This window comes from Anolis carolinensis, chromosome 3 (assembly GCF_035594765.1).
Source record: "Anolis carolinensis isolate JA03-04 chromosome 3, rAnoCar3.1.pri, whole genome shotgun sequence".
NCBI classification, from domain to species: domain Eukaryota; kingdom Metazoa; phylum Chordata; class Lepidosauria; order Squamata; family Dactyloidae; genus Anolis; species Anolis carolinensis.
The window spans coordinates 165,396,176-165,412,831 of NC_085843.1; the positions used below are offsets into that span (position 1 = coordinate 165,396,176).

The 16,656-nt window shown below is 38.2% G+C and overlaps 1 protein-coding gene across 1 annotated transcript in view; it reads left to right on the plus strand.

The window, feature by feature from the left end:
- The window catches only part of rtkn2 (rhotekin 2), a 54,746-nt gene that overhangs the window by 26,983 nt on the left and 11,107 nt on the right, over nucleotides 1–16,656 (plus strand). Inside the window, exons 7-9 of the mRNA XM_008114759.2 lie at nucleotides 1,029–1,123; nucleotides 3,700–3,806; nucleotides 9,000–9,131. Coding sequence (XP_008112966.2) covers nucleotides 1,029–1,123; nucleotides 3,700–3,806; nucleotides 9,000–9,131 — 334 coding nt within the window. The remainder of the gene's footprint in view (nucleotides 1–1,028; nucleotides 1,124–3,699; nucleotides 3,807–8,999; nucleotides 9,132–16,656) is intronic.

A 16,656-nucleotide genomic window follows, 5' to 3' on the forward strand; every position in this document is an offset into this window, starting at 1 on the left:
TATATTGCCAAACACAAACATTTAAAGGTCACACAAATTGTTAATCATCATTTTAAAAGTTATAAATTGTATGTAGAGACAGAGGTCAATGACATTCGCTCTCCTGGATCATCTTTACTACCTTTGCTTTCACCACCTGATGATGGAGGGGGCATCTCAGGGCTCTTTTTTATAGAGAGGTATGCTTTGGGAACTCCCAAATTCTTCTGGAATGTCTCCAAACACTGAAAGAGGAGTAAAGAAAGGACCATTCAAACCTATAAACTTTAAAATAATGTTATTAGAGCTGAAGTTTTACTTGCCCCAACAGCAAATGACATTGGCGAAATGCGCTTTGTTTTAGGCAAGCCAGTTTATCAGTTGTGAATGAATGAAAAGCTGGATCCTTTGCACTGAGCCAGAAAGCTTCCTTTCTTTTTGCAAATTTTAATAAAACTACACAAAAACAGGGGAAACAGAAGCTTAATCTAAACAAAAGATGCTGAAAAATGCCAGCTGCAAGGCAAATGGTTTTTGCTCACTTTTATCATAAGCTTCTGAACAAAAGTTTGGTCTACCATGATCTCTCCATCTCTATTTAAATAATATTCCATTAACTGGAATGGAGAACAGAAGCTGAATAGGATAATGTTGTTTGGATGGGAAGTATTATTTATGTGATCATTCCTGTGGCTAGAAAAGACTGACTGCTCTAGAATGCCTTGGAAAGAGGCAAAGTTTCCTTGGGTAATTTGAAATAATAGCATTTATCTTAACATGAGGAAAAAGGAAAGAGATTGCTGCTTAGGGGACAAAACTCTCCAAGCACACACAGATGGGACTGTTAATGCTTGTCAGTGGTTACTTGGAAGTGAAGTTTGGGACCATCTAAAAATTAGCCTTTTTCAATGATGCAGCTCCAGAACTTTCATCACAGGGTGGTCGTAAAGAGTGGATAAATCAAATGGTCTTTGAATTGATTGAACTTTCTAATGAAACCAGTTCCTTTGTTCACATTACTGAAATAATACATCATTTATCTTCAACAGTGGTGCAAAATATGGCTTGCTGGCATATACGTCTTTGGGATTGGAGAGTGTTGAGGACAGTTTCAAGACCCACAGCCTTACTGTTGTGACAAATGGTAAGCTTGTATTTAATAACGGAAATGAGCTATGGGCAGAATAATTTAACTTGGTTTGGTAACAGTCAGGTGTAGAGGTTAAAGTATTTTTATCAAGTACATAATAACACAATCTGAATAGGTAATAGAAAGCTATTGCATATACTCATTATATATAATGGAGCATTTTAATATTATCTATTATATTATCTATACTATTTATTCATTTATTTTACAAAGTTATTATTCTTTTCACTTTCCCCCCTCTTTTTTCCTCTTTCCACCCCCACCCCATATCCCTACCATATTTTCCTCTATAAATCTTTAACAGTGAACATGATTTTCTTAGTCTTTGTACAATATTTGTGTTGGCTTCGCCACTTTCTATCCCTTCCATGTAGATCAACAATTTCTCTTTAATTTCTTCTGTCTTTTCTTTCTGCACATCATCTCAAGTTATGCATGCTATAGTGTCCGATTTGACTTGATCAAACAGATAATTATTCCAGTTTTCCATATTCCATTTTTTCATCTTTCCATCCCATGCTATTAGCTCCTTGCCTGCTAAAACCATTTATCTAAATGAATTTTGGTTTTTGCATTATTCTTATGTTCCCAAGTATTCCTATTAAAATGAAGTCCATATTTACGTGAATTGGAGTTTACTTTTTTCCCTTGAAAATTATTGTCCTTGGGCATTTCCACCACATGTGGGTGTACCACCCTTTATTTGCCCCACAATGCAAACATCTTGAGCTTATTCCCATTCCCATATTTGATAATTGGCTAGTGTTCTATACTATTTTTAAATGAATTATCAGAAATTGATGTTATTATTTTTTCTTGCTCCCTTTTCTAATAATCAGTGCATAGTGAATAAGAGAGAAACTTTTGTTTCTGTTACTTACCAGACTTTGGAAGAAGAGAACTTACGCTTAGAGCATCATTCTTCTCTTACTTCCCCTTCTCTGCCTGCTGTTTTATATTTTTAGAAACCTCCATCCTGTTTGAAAAAGTTCTACTTTGCTCATTAGACTGTATTCTCAAGTAATTGCATGAAGGGTTCCAGCATCAGCAGAGAAGTGAGCTATAGTATACATAAGTTGCGAAAGCAGAGTGATGACAATACTGATAAGAAAAGGAAGATTAACTCTCAATACTGTTTATATGAAGAGTCAATAATATTTCTGCGTCTGATGGAACATGTTGATGTACTTGCTTTAACTTATGGTGATTCCAGTCATGTAAACATGATTACATTTCCATAGTTACTCTAATACCATTGTATTCTGGATCAGAATCTTAGAATAATTCTAAATGCACATGACCTCATCCTGGATTTCTCAGGACAGTGCTGTTCTAGTCTAGTGTACTAGATTAGAACATTACTGTCCTAAGAAATCCAAGTACATTTTAGGCTAGACAACATACTTTTCCCTTTAGATTTTTTGCTTTTACATGTAGTGAGCTACAAAAACCAGTAATTCACTAAAGGTAGAGAACAAAGCATTCTTTTGATTAATGAAACTTCATGATAACTGTAGAACAGGGACAGCAAATGTATAGCCTCCTACCTCCAGGTGAACTCTCAAAGAAAAACTTACAGATTTTTGAGTGATTTCACCACTTAAATGTGTGTGTGTGTGTGTGTGTGTGTGTGTGTGTGTGTGTGTGCATGTATATATATATATGTGTGTATATCTATATATCTCAGCTTTGGATAGCACCCTTTGCTCACCTTCCCTGCCTATGCTGGAACCCTTTACGTAATTACTTGAGAATACGGTCTAATGAGCAAACCCCCGTGGTGTTTGTTTTACTGTCTGTGAAGATTTCACCTCACTTTTTGTTCCTATGATAATTGGATTTTGAAAAATTTAGCTTGCTGTGGTAATGAGGGTTGGGGATAAGGCTTCAATGGAGACACCTTTTCCGCATGATAATAACTCTTCCAGGAGTGAATTTCCCTTCCTGGGGGTAGGATTCTCCCACTTTGTGCTGTCTCCCCTCCATTCTTTCCTTTGCATTTTTGTAAGCCAGATGTTTGTAACTTAGGGACTGCCTATAGTGGTAAAATCCCAAGTCGACTTCTGACCTCAAATCATTCAAAATGACATGAGATCAGTTCCTAGAAATGATGCAAAGTCACTTCCCATGAACGTAAATATGGTAATGTGGCCCTTGGGGAGGATCATGGTGGTCAAATTTGGCTCCTTCCACTGTATAGTTGCTGACCTATAGACCAGGCAGAACATATGACAATTAAATGAGGTGCCAAACTGGGGATGGATTTGGATTTGCAATTTTAGTCATTTCTTTGGATGCACTTGGCACAGGAATGTTTGAAGAGATTAAGCAGGCAATTAAGTATGCCAAAAGAGTAAAAATTACCCTAATTTACCTAAATGTCTTCATTGTCCAAAGCATGGTGCTCAAGGAGTCTGTGGGGTTTTTGGCTTCCTTCCTGTCATCCTGCAGTAGGAATTTCTTGCTAGGCAACAAATTCACAAGTCACTAAATGTTGAGCAAAATGATTTCTCACAATCCTAAGAACTCAATATTCATCTATCAAATTGCCCTGGCTTTTTTTTTTTTAGAGGAATCGTCCTTTTGGCTTCCATTGTACGGCAACATGTGTTGTCGTTTAGTTGGCCAGCCATTCTGCATGACTGATGATATGATGACTGGATTTCTTAATCAACAGGTGAGATTTTTTTTTTCAAAAAGAGACTTAAGATTTATTAATTGATGTTAAGCCCCTTCTACACTACTATATAATCCAAACTTTCAAATTTGATAACCCACATTATCTGCTTTGAACTGGATTATATGAGTCTACATTGCCATATAATCCAGTTTAAAGCAGATAATCTAGATTTTATATGGCAGTGTAGAAGGGGCCTAAATTGACACCTTTGATTACTGTTTTGACTTTGATGGTTTTTATTCTGAGTGTGAGGAGATACTTCTTTTCTGGGTCACTAATAACTATTCAGTGCTGAGAAGCAGCAATAATAATGTTAAAGAGAGGTTTCATATGGAGCTGCAGTAGCATCAAAAGACTTGTCCAACATATAAACAGTAAGGCTGGGTTTTTTGCCAGTAATTCTATTTTCCCTCAGTTTCCCTTCCCTTGAAACTATGAACACTTATGCTACCTACTTCATTTTCTCAATCTCTAAGGTGCTACAAGACCCTTTTTCAAGCAAATGCAAGGCTTTTAAATGCACTGAATCCAAAGCCATCTCTGTCTCCCCAAAACACCCTATTTCAGAGCTTATATGCATCGAGCCAAAACATTTCCATTGGCAGAACTGTCACTTTGAGTTTTTGTGGCCTCAAAAGCACACATCCATCCATCCACTGGCAGAGACTCTCTTGACTGGCAGAGGGCGTCTCTGCCCATCTTAGACAGAAGAAAATTACTCTTGGAATTGAACTGTTTCAATTGCAAAGGCAGAATGTGTCTCAAATCCACTCAAAATTAAGAGTTTTTAGGTACTGAGTACTGATAAAAGTACATAGATGAATGAAACTGTGTTTAAAATATGTTGCTATCTAAGAATAAATGCCACACGCATACAGAGACACAAACATTCGTTTGAGGTTAAAACTATTCCACTTAAGGTTTAGAGGATTGCACATGTCTTTGAGGATGCCCCACATTTTCTTCTGAAGCTATTTAGTAGCAGCCATTGCTGAACATTTCAGGAAAGGCTTCTTGATTCTTCACAACTGTACATTTTGAAAATGTATTTGTTAGAATACTGAAATATAATGTTTAGTAAACAAATCTGTAATAAAAAGTACCAGTTTTCAAAGTGAAGTTTTTAATTATCCAAATATTATGCTCCCTGCCCCCAACTATTTTTCAAATTAGCAGGGCCAGGAGTATAGCTTCAGTGCTTTTTGGTCTGATAGAAAAGCAGAGAAATTGTATGATTTGCCCTAACCCATTTCTCACTTTTAGATGTTTACCATAGCAACATCGGAACAGCACAGGAAAATAGCTCCCATGCAAACAGTAGTGCATCAAAACATAATTGTGGCAATGTTTTTTAAAGACAATAATAAAAGTTGCTGTATGGTAGAAACATATTTAGTGGCTTTTAATTAAAATGCACACTAAAACAAAATTGTACAAAACTTGGAAAGGCGGTTATGCAGGAGCTGGATATAATCAACAAGTGTAAAGACATATTGAATATTAAGAATAGAATCCTATGCCTAAGACTCTTTGATGTTGAGATTTATTACTTGGAAATAACCCATCTGAGGGGAGCTCCTGGTGGCATAGTGGGTTAAACTGCTGAGCTGCTGAATTTGCTGACCAAAAGATCGGTAGTTTGAGTCTGGGGAGTGGGGCGAGCTCCCGCTGTTTGCTCCAGCTTCTGCCAACCTAGCAGTTCGAAAACATCAAAACGTGAGTAGATCAATAGGTACTGCTCCAGCAGGAAAGTAATGGCGCTCCATGCAGTCATGCTAGCCATGTGACCTTGGAGCTGTCTACAGACAATGCCAGCTCTTCGTCTTAGAAATGGAGATGAGCACCAACCCCAGAGTTGGACAAAACTTAACGTCAGAGGAAAACCTTTACCTTTACCTAACCCATCTGAATTGGGGAGGGGGGCATTCTGAAGTCTCTGTAGGACTGCAGTCTTCTGCACTGTTACATCTATAGAAAACAGACTGAGAACAAAATCAAAGCAAACTGCAAAACCTAGCATTGGGGTAGAGTTCTACTATCCCCAGCAGCAATTCATTTTGCTTACTGTTGCTATTTTTTTATCATTATTATTAATGTTTATTTATATCCCATTTTTTCTCCACAAGGAGATTCAAATCGGCCATTTACTGTCTGAAAATGGAGAGTCTTTTGGACAATATGAATTTTTCTTTCTCTAGCAGATTGAAAATATAGACTGTCCTCATAACTCACCAATAAATAAAAATTTCTAGCACTAATTCCCCTCATGTTTACGGTAGGCCCACCCTATCCACAGAATGCAGATACACAAATTTAACCCAATGAGAATTCAAAATATTTGGGGGAAAAAATAAAACTCAAGAGTTCTAATAAAGTGAGCATATTTTTATGTGGAAGGAGAACAAGGTAACCTGAACTGCCCATGCCTTATCTCTCTTCCGTTCACCTCCATAGCTGGACGGGGCTCTAAGTGGAACCTCACCATGCAAACATAGTTCAACCAGGTAGTAGTGAAGAAGTAGGCAAGCCCTGGCTGCTAGACGTGCTCAACTCCGATGAGACCACCAGTCATCTCTTCAGCCTTTTAAGAGCTTCCCTGGGGATATGCTGACTGGCATTAGTGTTCCTCCTTGATCATTCCCAAGGCAGTAGTTGGGGGGCTGGTGGGCTCCCTGGATATGGAGGAAAATATGTGCCCTGCGACTGGGGTTTATTGCTGCCTCCGTAACTACCCTATATCATAAAGTAATTGATTATCCATGTTTTTTGGTATCTGCATGAGATCCTGAAACTCCGCAGGTACTGAGGACTCACTATAATGCATAAGAATATATTTAGACTTATTAGCAACGTTAACTGGGCCCCTGGTGGTGGCGCAGTGTGGTAAAGCGCTGAGTTGCTAAACTTGTAGACCAAAAGGTCCCAGGTTCAAATCCCGGGAGCGGAATGAGCGCCCGCTGTTAGCCCCAGCTCCTGCCAACCTGGCAGTTCGAAAACATGCAAATATGAATAGATCAATAGGTACCACTCCGGCGGGAAGGTAATGGCGCTCCATACAGTCATGCCGGTCACATGACCTTAGAGGTGTCTATGGACAACGCCGGCTCTTCGGCTTAGAAATGGAGATGAGCACCATCTCCCTGAGTCAGTCACGACTGGACTTAACGTCAGGGGAAAACCTTTACCTTTAGCAACTACCCTAATCCCTGCAGAGAGGAGAAATTCTTGTTTTATTTTGTATTGTTGAAGGAAGCTCACGGGAGCTGATGAAAACATATTAATAATCAAAATTCCAAGGGAGGGAATGCAAGTGAATATGACACATATACCGACCAAGGAATTAGGAGAGGAATATCTGTAGCTGTGTTAGCAGCCTATCCTCACCCGGAGGCAGTTTGTTCCCCATCACTGTTTGAGTAGGCAAAGGCATTTGGGAACCTGTAATAGGTATCCAATTAATGAATGTTTTATAAGCCTGATTTCAGAGATGTCTGTTCTTTTAATGTGTAATTCTTTTTACTGCTACTTGTTGCAGCAAGCAACCAGATATGCTTGTTTTGCATGTGCATCATCCATATTTTCATATTAATCATAATTGTTATGCCTTAAAGAAGATTTTGCATCTTTATTGCCATTCAGTATTATCTGTGAAGAGTTCTTGTCTCTTAGTCTTTAGCATGAATCATTCTTCCAGGCTTATTAGGACATACATTATTAAGAAATCCCTAGCTGTCAAAACCCAATCTAAATGGATGTTCGAACCTAAACTTATAGAGCAGGAGGGGAGAACTTGGGTAGTATAGGAGAAGCAATTCATACTATTAATAGTGGTAGAAATTTATTCGCATTGTTTCTACTTCTGAGGACACTTAAAAATCAAGAAAATGGCTGAGGTTATGACATTGTGTATTTGCTTTATTCCTTAGTGAAAAATTATTATTAGAGGGTCATGACATAGTTATGCAGGCAATTTGGCTATGTGCTTAGCAGCAAAGAATGTGTGCTGTGTATTACAGTCAGCTACAGTTTTACAGGAGCCCCCAGTGGCGCAGTGGATTAAACCCTTGTGCCAGCAAGACTGATGACTCAAAGGTTGGGTTGCTAACTTGAAGGTTGCCAGTTCAAATCCAACCCAGGGAGAGTGTGGATGAGCTCCCTCTATTAGCTCCAGCTCCATGCGGGGACATGAGAGAAGCCTCCCACAAGGATGGTAAAAACATCCGGGCATCTCCTGGACAACATCCTTGCAGACAGCCAATTCTCTCACACCAGAAGCGACTTATAGTTTCTCAAGTCACTCCTGACACACACACACACAATCCGTGGATTCAGTCGTCCACTGCTTGAAAATATTCTCCTTCCTCCCCCCGTCCCCCAAAACTCCAAAAAACAAACTTTGATTTTGCCATTTGTTTACATATTTTAGTACATACTAGCTGTGCCCGGCCGCGCGTTGCTGTGGCGTTGTCTGGTGGTGTTGGTGAGAAATTGTTGAGGTAGTGGTGGTATTGAATGCCTGTTGTATGGTTGTCTTTATGTTTAGTATGCACACTGAAGTGGATTATATGGCAGTGTGGAGTCAAGATAATCCAGTTCAAAGCAGGTAATATAAGATTCTAAATGGGTTATATAGCTGTGTGGAAGAGCCTTGAGTCTATACTGCCATATAATCCAGTTAAAATCTGATAATCTGTATTTTATAGGCAGTGTGGAAGAAGCCTAAGTGAGGCCTAACTGTGCCTGTCCCCTGGGCTGAGTAGGTTGCTAGGAGACCAAGTGGGTGGAGCTTAGCCTTCAAACTGGCAGCAATTGGATAAAAACTATTATTCCTCTCCCTGTAATTAGGACTTTATTTTTCTTTTCTTTTTGTTGTATCAACCTAGAGCCATGAATGATGGGTTGTGTTGTCAAATTTCGAGGTTGGGGGGCCTGTAGTTTTGTTGTTTTGTCCGCTGCCCTGATGCTATCACTCTTTTATATATATAGATTGGAGATAATGAGATGTGATCTGCAATTTTCAATATCCACAGTGAGGTCCCAAAACTAAGCCCCAGCAAATGCGAAGAGACTACTGTATCCAATCTTCCCATCTTTCCCATCCCCATCTGAACAATATGGTTGCTGCAAAATAAAAATCATGCTCAATAATAATTATTTATATAGCAATAACCAGTATGTATCTTCTTACAGCAAGCGGTAGGGAAACTAACTACCTGGAGGAAGTTATACTGCGTGCTAAGAGGTGGTAAGCTCATTTGCTACTATACACCAGAAGAAATAGAAGCTAAAGTGGAGCCAGCTTTGACAGTTTCTGTCAACAAGGTAAAACACTGCATCTGCTAGTATGCTGAAGTTAAATTTGGTGCTCTGGTGGTATGTTTGCTATTTCAAATGGGATGCCTAAAATGCTATCTATGAATTGGATGGAAGATTTCCCTCTGTGCCAGAAATAGATGCTGAGGGCAATATCACGTGAAAAATATTCTAAGACCCTTTCACACTCCACAACTACAGCATTTTGACTCCGTGTTAACTGCCATGGCTATTTCCTCTGGAATCCTGGGGTTTCTAGTTTGGTAACACACTACAGTTTTCTGGCTGAGAATTCTAAATGCCCCTTCCTAAACTATAAATCCCAGGATTCCATAAGATTAACCTGCTATGCTAAAACTCAGCTTGGCCCACACTATAATTATATAGTGTGAAAGGGTTTTTGTTGTTGCCTTCAAATCCTTTCAGACCAAATATGTTTATTTATTTCTTATTGTACATTTGTTTTTATAGGTTATTGTTTTACATATGTATATACAGTAGAGTCTTGCTTATCCAACGTAAATGGGCTGGCAGAACGTTGGATAAACGAATATGTTGGATAATAAGGAGAGATTAAGGAAAAGCCTATTAAACATCAAATTAGGTTATGGTTTTACAAATTAAGCACAAAAACATCATGTTATACAACAAATTTGACAGAAAAAGTAGTTCAATACACAGCAATGCTATGTAGTAATTACTGGATTTACGAATTTAGCTCCAAAATATCATGATGTATTGAAAACATTGACTACAAAAATGCGTTGGATAATTCAGAACATTGGATAAGTGAGTGTTGGATAAGTGAGACTCCACTGTAGTTTTGTACTGGCTTTTATATAATGTAAGCCGCTTTGGGTCCCGTTTAGGGAAAAAAGCAGGATATAAAGATTATTATTATTATTTGAAACACAACAAGATGAGTCCACAGCGGACACTCTGCTGGCTGTTGTACTGAATCATTATTATTATTATTATTATTATTATTATTATTATTATTATTTATTGCAACCTAAGGCAAATGTGTCATACAATTTTCTTGTCAAGAAGAGGTTTATCATAGTTCTTACCATAAGTCTAGGGAATGTGAGATCACCTGTGAGTTTCATTTCCAAGAAGAATTCAAGCCTTGATCTCCAGAGCTATAGTCCAGTGCTCAAATCAATACACTAAATAGGCTCCTGTGAAAGGGTTCAAAGGGGGAATCTATTTTCTCATTGTTACAGTAGAGTCTCACTTATCCAACACTCGCTTATCCAACGTTCTGGATTATCCAACGCATTTTTGTAGTCGATGTTTTCAATACATCGTGATATTTGGGTGCTAAATTTGTAAATACAGTAATTACAACATAACATTATTGCATATTGAACTACTTTTTCTGTTAAATTTGTTGTATAACATGATGTTTTGGTGCTTAATTTGTAAAATCATAACCTAATTTGATGTTTAATAGGCTTTTCCTTAATCTCTCCTTATTATCCAACATATTCGCTTATCCAACATTCTGCTGGCCCGTTTACGTTGGATAAGGGAGACTCTACTGTATGTGTAACATACGACTTCATCAGATGGGGTACTTTTTGGTGGTATACACCGATTCACCATCCTTAGCGACACAGTCCCACCAGCTCCCATCTCACGATGTGGAGCTATTTCTGGTGGCAACATGGGAGGTTTCCCATGTTATATAGAGAACAACTGGCGGAAACAGGGTGATGTGGTGTGATGGGTTCCTCCCATCAGGCACCACTAGATTTCCATGATGTGTGGCGATTCTGATGGCCAGTGTGTTGAGGTCCATAGTGGATTTTACACTTTAAAAAATTCTACGTATTTTCGAATTTGGAATGATTTTGAATCTAATAAAACTAAAATATTGAAAATCTAGCAGTGGGAAAGGAAGTGAATAACAATGATAGTGAAATAATTTGACCGTAGTAGCACAAGACCATTTTCCAAAATAGTAACAGCATCCCTCATCCCTTGTTTTTTACCCTGATTATTTAATCTCTGGTTTACATTTGTGTGTGAAAATGTTCTGTGGAGTGTCTATCTAGATACATGCTTATAAAAAAGGGAAGGCCTGGAAATATTAATGTCCAACAATACATTGCAAAACATGCAAGCAGTCCATGATTTATAATAGCGGAGTTCTTGAAAATATGCCTGAGTCATTAATATGTGAAGACAACTGAAGCAAAGAATGGGGCTATTTCTGATAAAATATTCCTGACTCAACCATAGTTTGTCAAATTTTGAATGAACATCAGCCTGGCATTTTTCTCCTTGCCTCCTTCCCTACTATGCTGCATTTAGTGATTCAATCCTGGCCTCCTTAGAACACAATTTTCGAATTAGAAGTGAAATAGGAAAATATGTATTTAAAACATCAGAAAGGAAAACATCGAAGGCAATAGAAAGGGAGGGGCAGCAGAAAGGCCTAATACTCATTCTTCACTTAATAAATCTTAACATCTAAATTGCACATTGGAGTCAGTTTTGAGAAGATTGGGCATTTAAAACAATTCTTGTAAGGTGTAACTCCCTTTAGCCCAGGTTTATCCAAAGATAGTTGTCACATGCAACAACATTCTGCCTCCTTCATGCAATTATTAAACTACTACATCAGCCAGAGGCCATACCAGAAAACACGAATGCATGACACATAACAAATAACATGTTAAAATAAGCAGGGCATAACCACAATCAAATCATGCCTGCTGGCAGAAATCATGACAATCAAACTAATACTTCCTTCTCAGTTACTAGTAACTTCAGCCTTTTTTGACAGCTTAACTCTTAGTTTCTGCTGTGGCTATCACATGCATAAATTATTTAGGTCCTTGCCACACTAACAGTATAGTATTTGCACTTTGACTAAAAGTTTTATGTGTAGGGTTATCCCTCCACATGTTGCAGTTTTGACTTTTGTGGGTTTGATTATTCCCAGATTTGATTAAAATATTCTCCCTAGGTATCCCTAGTTCCTCCAGTGTGACTCCATGATCAACTTTCTCTGGTCATGCTGGAGGACCTAGAGATTTCCAGAGAATATAGTTCTCTAGGAATCTCTGGGTCCTCAAGTGCAAATCTGTGGTCAGCTTCCAGCTGATGTCAGCCATAGAGTTGTACTGGAAAACTTAGAAATTCGTTGAGAGGTGTTCCTTCAGGTAAAAAATTAGCTATTTCTTTATTTGCGGTTTTTCACTTTCATGGGGACCCTGTACCAACTAACCCCATCAAATGTGAAGACACTATTTCCGTTAAACCAAGTGTGTAAGCAACTACTGATGAAGTGCCCCCTGTGGGCCAATGAACCCAATTACGGTTTTAGGCATTTCAGAGTTTATTTAGGTTTATAAAGGGCCATTTTTTAAAGAACCCTAAAAGTCAGCTAGATGGCATGGAGTGATATATTTAGTTTAAAACAAGAAAAACTTGGAAGGGAGCTGGGGCCCCCGAGGGGCTCAAAAGCAGCACAGTCCCAGACCTATTGGCAGCCAGCATGATATTGTATCGTACAAATCTAGTCACACAGAACTGACATAGATTGTTTGGATACATGGTTCATAATGCAGGTAATCAATTCTATAGGGCAGTGGTTCTCAACCTTCCTAATGCTGCAACTCCTTAATACAGTTCCTCATGTTGTGGTGACCCCCAACCATAAAATTATTTTTGTTGCTACTTCATAACTAATTTTGCTACTGTTATGAATCGTAATGTAAATATCTGATATGCAGGATGCATTTTCATTCACTGGATCAAATTTGGCACAAATGCTGAATACGCCCAAACTTGAATACTGGTGAGGTTGAGCGGGATTGATTTTGTCATGTGGGAGTTGTAGTTGCTAGGATTTATAGTTCACCTACAATTAAAGAGCATTCTGAACTCCACCAATGATGGAATTGAACCAAACTTGGCACACAGAACTCCTATAACCAACAGAAAATACTGGAAGGCTTTGGTGGGCATTGACCTTGAGTTTTCGAGTTGTAGTTCACCTACAGCCAGAGAGCATTGTGGACTCCAAACAATGATGCATCTGGACTAAACTTAGCACAAATATTAAATATGCCCAAATTTGAACACTGGTTTGTTTAGGAAAATAGACCTTGACATTTGTGAGTTGTAGTTGCTGAGATGTATAGTTCACCTATAATCAAAGAGGCCCTTGAACCCCACTAGCGATAGAATTGGGCCAAACTTTCCACACAAAACCCCCATGACCAACAGAAAATACTGGAGGGATTTGGGTTCCTAAGACCATAAGAAAATATGTATTTTCTGATGCTCTTTGGTGACCCCTCTGAAACCCCCCTTGCAACCCCTCCTGGGGTCCCGACCCCAGGTTGAGAAACGCTGCTATAAGGTGTTTTAAAAAAGATGGACTCCATTTGAAATCACTATCTCTTTGCAACCACAAACCGCCCACAAATGAAACTCTTACCGCTTGGAATAATGGGGCATAGAGTTTCAAGTGATTACCACTAGGTGCCTTTCCCAGTGCACAAACAGCCCTTAGCTTTGGTCATTCACAAGGTGGTGATCTCACCACATCAGGCCTAATGAAATATTCTCCATTTGTGGGGTTATTTTTAAGATTTGTTTCTAGTTCAAAATAGTTAACATAACTCGACAACTTTTAAACCATTAGTAACTTTTTGTGTAATTGTAACATGTTGCCATCACACTGCTTTGAAATTGGGTCCACAATTTGGAAAAGCCCTGTATTCCTTCACCTCCCATTGCAAAAAGGATTTATACCATAGGACCATTCACACAATTTCTAGTATCTGGGTTGTCTTGGAATAGTGCTGGGAGACATTTTAGCGAAGCCATATCCATGGAGCTGCCAGATAACCATAAGGAAGGTTTTGAGATGATCAACTTGCCAGAATGGAGATGGCATCATCTGAACCTCTGTATCATAAATTCCTCTTCGAGATTATTGCAAGTCAGGACATTGAAAAGTAATCAAGCGGCAGATAAGCTATTTGATACATATTGACATTTGTGGAATGCTTGTGTCAGTGTAAACCCATATAGATTTATTCAGAAGTGAGTTCTACTTGTTCTATGTGGTTTACTTTCTAGTAATCGAGTTCCTAATTGCCACCTAAATACACAATTTATTGGCACTCCACAACCCGAGACCAACATTATCAGTCTTGTTCAATCAAAAGTAGGGACAGTATTGTGTTAAAGTAACAGGACTTGGGAGAGGTTTTTATTATCTCGCTTTGGCAGCACATTTGAACCTGTACGTTATACTAGAGGGGTTGTGTGCGCTTTTAAATAGCATGGTTAATATTCAGTTTCTTGGATACATACCATCTGTTGCATAATGTATTACTGCTTCAGAAGCATATCAGCCTATTAGCACAGAAGTTAGCATCGTCTATCACTTAAATAATCAAATGAAGGATAAAATGTCTCTTACTTGAGAATTGCTTTGTTTTATAAATGAATATGTGGCATAAGAATACACAGCGTACACTAAATGAACTTATGTCACTGACTTGCTTGAAGTTCTAACCTGTCAAATGGAAATCTATTTGACTTAATTTTATACTGGTATCTATGGTTACCTGCATTAATAGGACACAGCATTTATGGGTGAATTAATCTCCTATTTTTAGAATGAAAAATTTAAATGAGCAAATTCATCAGATATGCTACAAACAGCTGTGTTTGTATTTCAGCTCCTCCAGTAATGCCTTTCTAAAAATGTAACCTCTCAAGAATATGTTTAAGGTTTTAAAAAACCTGTCAGTTCTAGGAACCCCCTGCCCACCCCCATGATAATATATGTAACTAAGTTTTTACATTTACCTATTTAAATCTTTACTGGTATGAATTGACGTGCAGTTGAAAAAGGAATATGTGAATATGTATTTGTAGTGAAATAGGATTACCATATATACTCATGTATAAGTTGACATGTATAAATTGAGGGCAAGTTTTGGGGCCACAGTTAGGGATTTTGATATGACCCTTGAATAAGTTAAGGAGAAGGGAAAGCACTAATGCCGCCTCAGCTGCCATGACCACTTCCCAACCTAAGCATTCAAAAAGGCGAGAAGCAGCATTGTATAGAGAGTAGAAAGGGGCTACTGCCCCATAACTAGGGGGGTTCCGGAATGTTGGAGGCTGCCATACATAGTACCTCAACAGAGAAACACATTCCTGACTTATCAGTGTGCTTTTATGTCACACTCGTCAGATCTTCCCTGGTGCTACACTTTAAACCAAGATGGTCATACAGTTGAACCTTGACTTAAGAGTGTTTTGAATTAAGAGCAATTTCTTGGCCCTGTTTGACATATGGGCATCATTTCAAGTTAAGAGCTAGTGCCAGAGGGAGCGCAAGAGTATGGGGCTTTAGGGCTTCAAGGGAGCAGCCTCTAAGCCTTGTGCTCTTGTCCACTTTGGGAGGTTGCTTTCTGCTTTGCTCTTGTCCACTTTAAGGAACTTTGGGTTAGTTGATTTTGTGTGGTTTTTATTCCCGCTATGTTTGGCTTCCTGAAGAGATGGGGGTAGAGGGAGCAAGTGAAGGAGGAAGGCTGGAATGCGTCCAGTATGAAGAAAACTGTGCTTCCTTGCTACAACTTTGTGCTTCTACCATTGTACCACAACTTTGTGTTTCTACAATTTTAAAGTTGATCTTTCTTTCTTAATTGTTTCCTGTGAATGTGCAAGTTTTGCCTTGCTGTTACACTGGCCAACACACATTATGTTGCCTCAAATATGCTTTCTTGCCACAACTTTGTGCTTCTACTATTTTAAAGCCGATCTTTCTTTTTTATTGTTCTATGTAAATGTGGATGTATACATTATTTGTATACATTATTTGTTTATTATTTATAAAGTATGTTTTCTTATTTAAAACACATAACAAAAAGATGGGGGGAGTTTGGGGGACTGGAATGGATTAATTGCATTTTATTTTTTAAAATTTGCTTTGAGATAAGAACATTTTTATTGTAGAGCTCGATCATGGAATAAATTAAACTCTTAACTCAAGATATCACTATCTTTGGGTGCTATCCAAAGCCTCACATTTTCAGCCAATCAGTTTCTACTCATATATGCTATAATAGTATATTTATCTAAGACACAGTCACACAGATGTTTCCAGCCATTGACTTGGAAGGTACAGTAGAGTCTCACTTATCCAACACTCACTTATCCAATGTTCTGGATTATCCAACGCATTTTTGTAGTCAATGTTTTCAATATATCATGATATTTTGGTGCTAAATTTGTAAATACAGTAATTACTACATAGCATTAATGCGTATTGAACTACTTTTTCTGTCAAATTTGTTGTATAACATGATGTTTTGGTGCTTAATTTGTAAAATCATAACATATTTTGATGTTTAATAGGCTTTTTCTTAATCTCTCCTTATTATCCAACATATTCACTTATCCAACATTCTATCGGCCCGTTTATGTTGGATAAGTGAGACTCTACTGTATTACAAAACAGCATTTTTAAAAAATAAAGTTTTATTAAGGATTT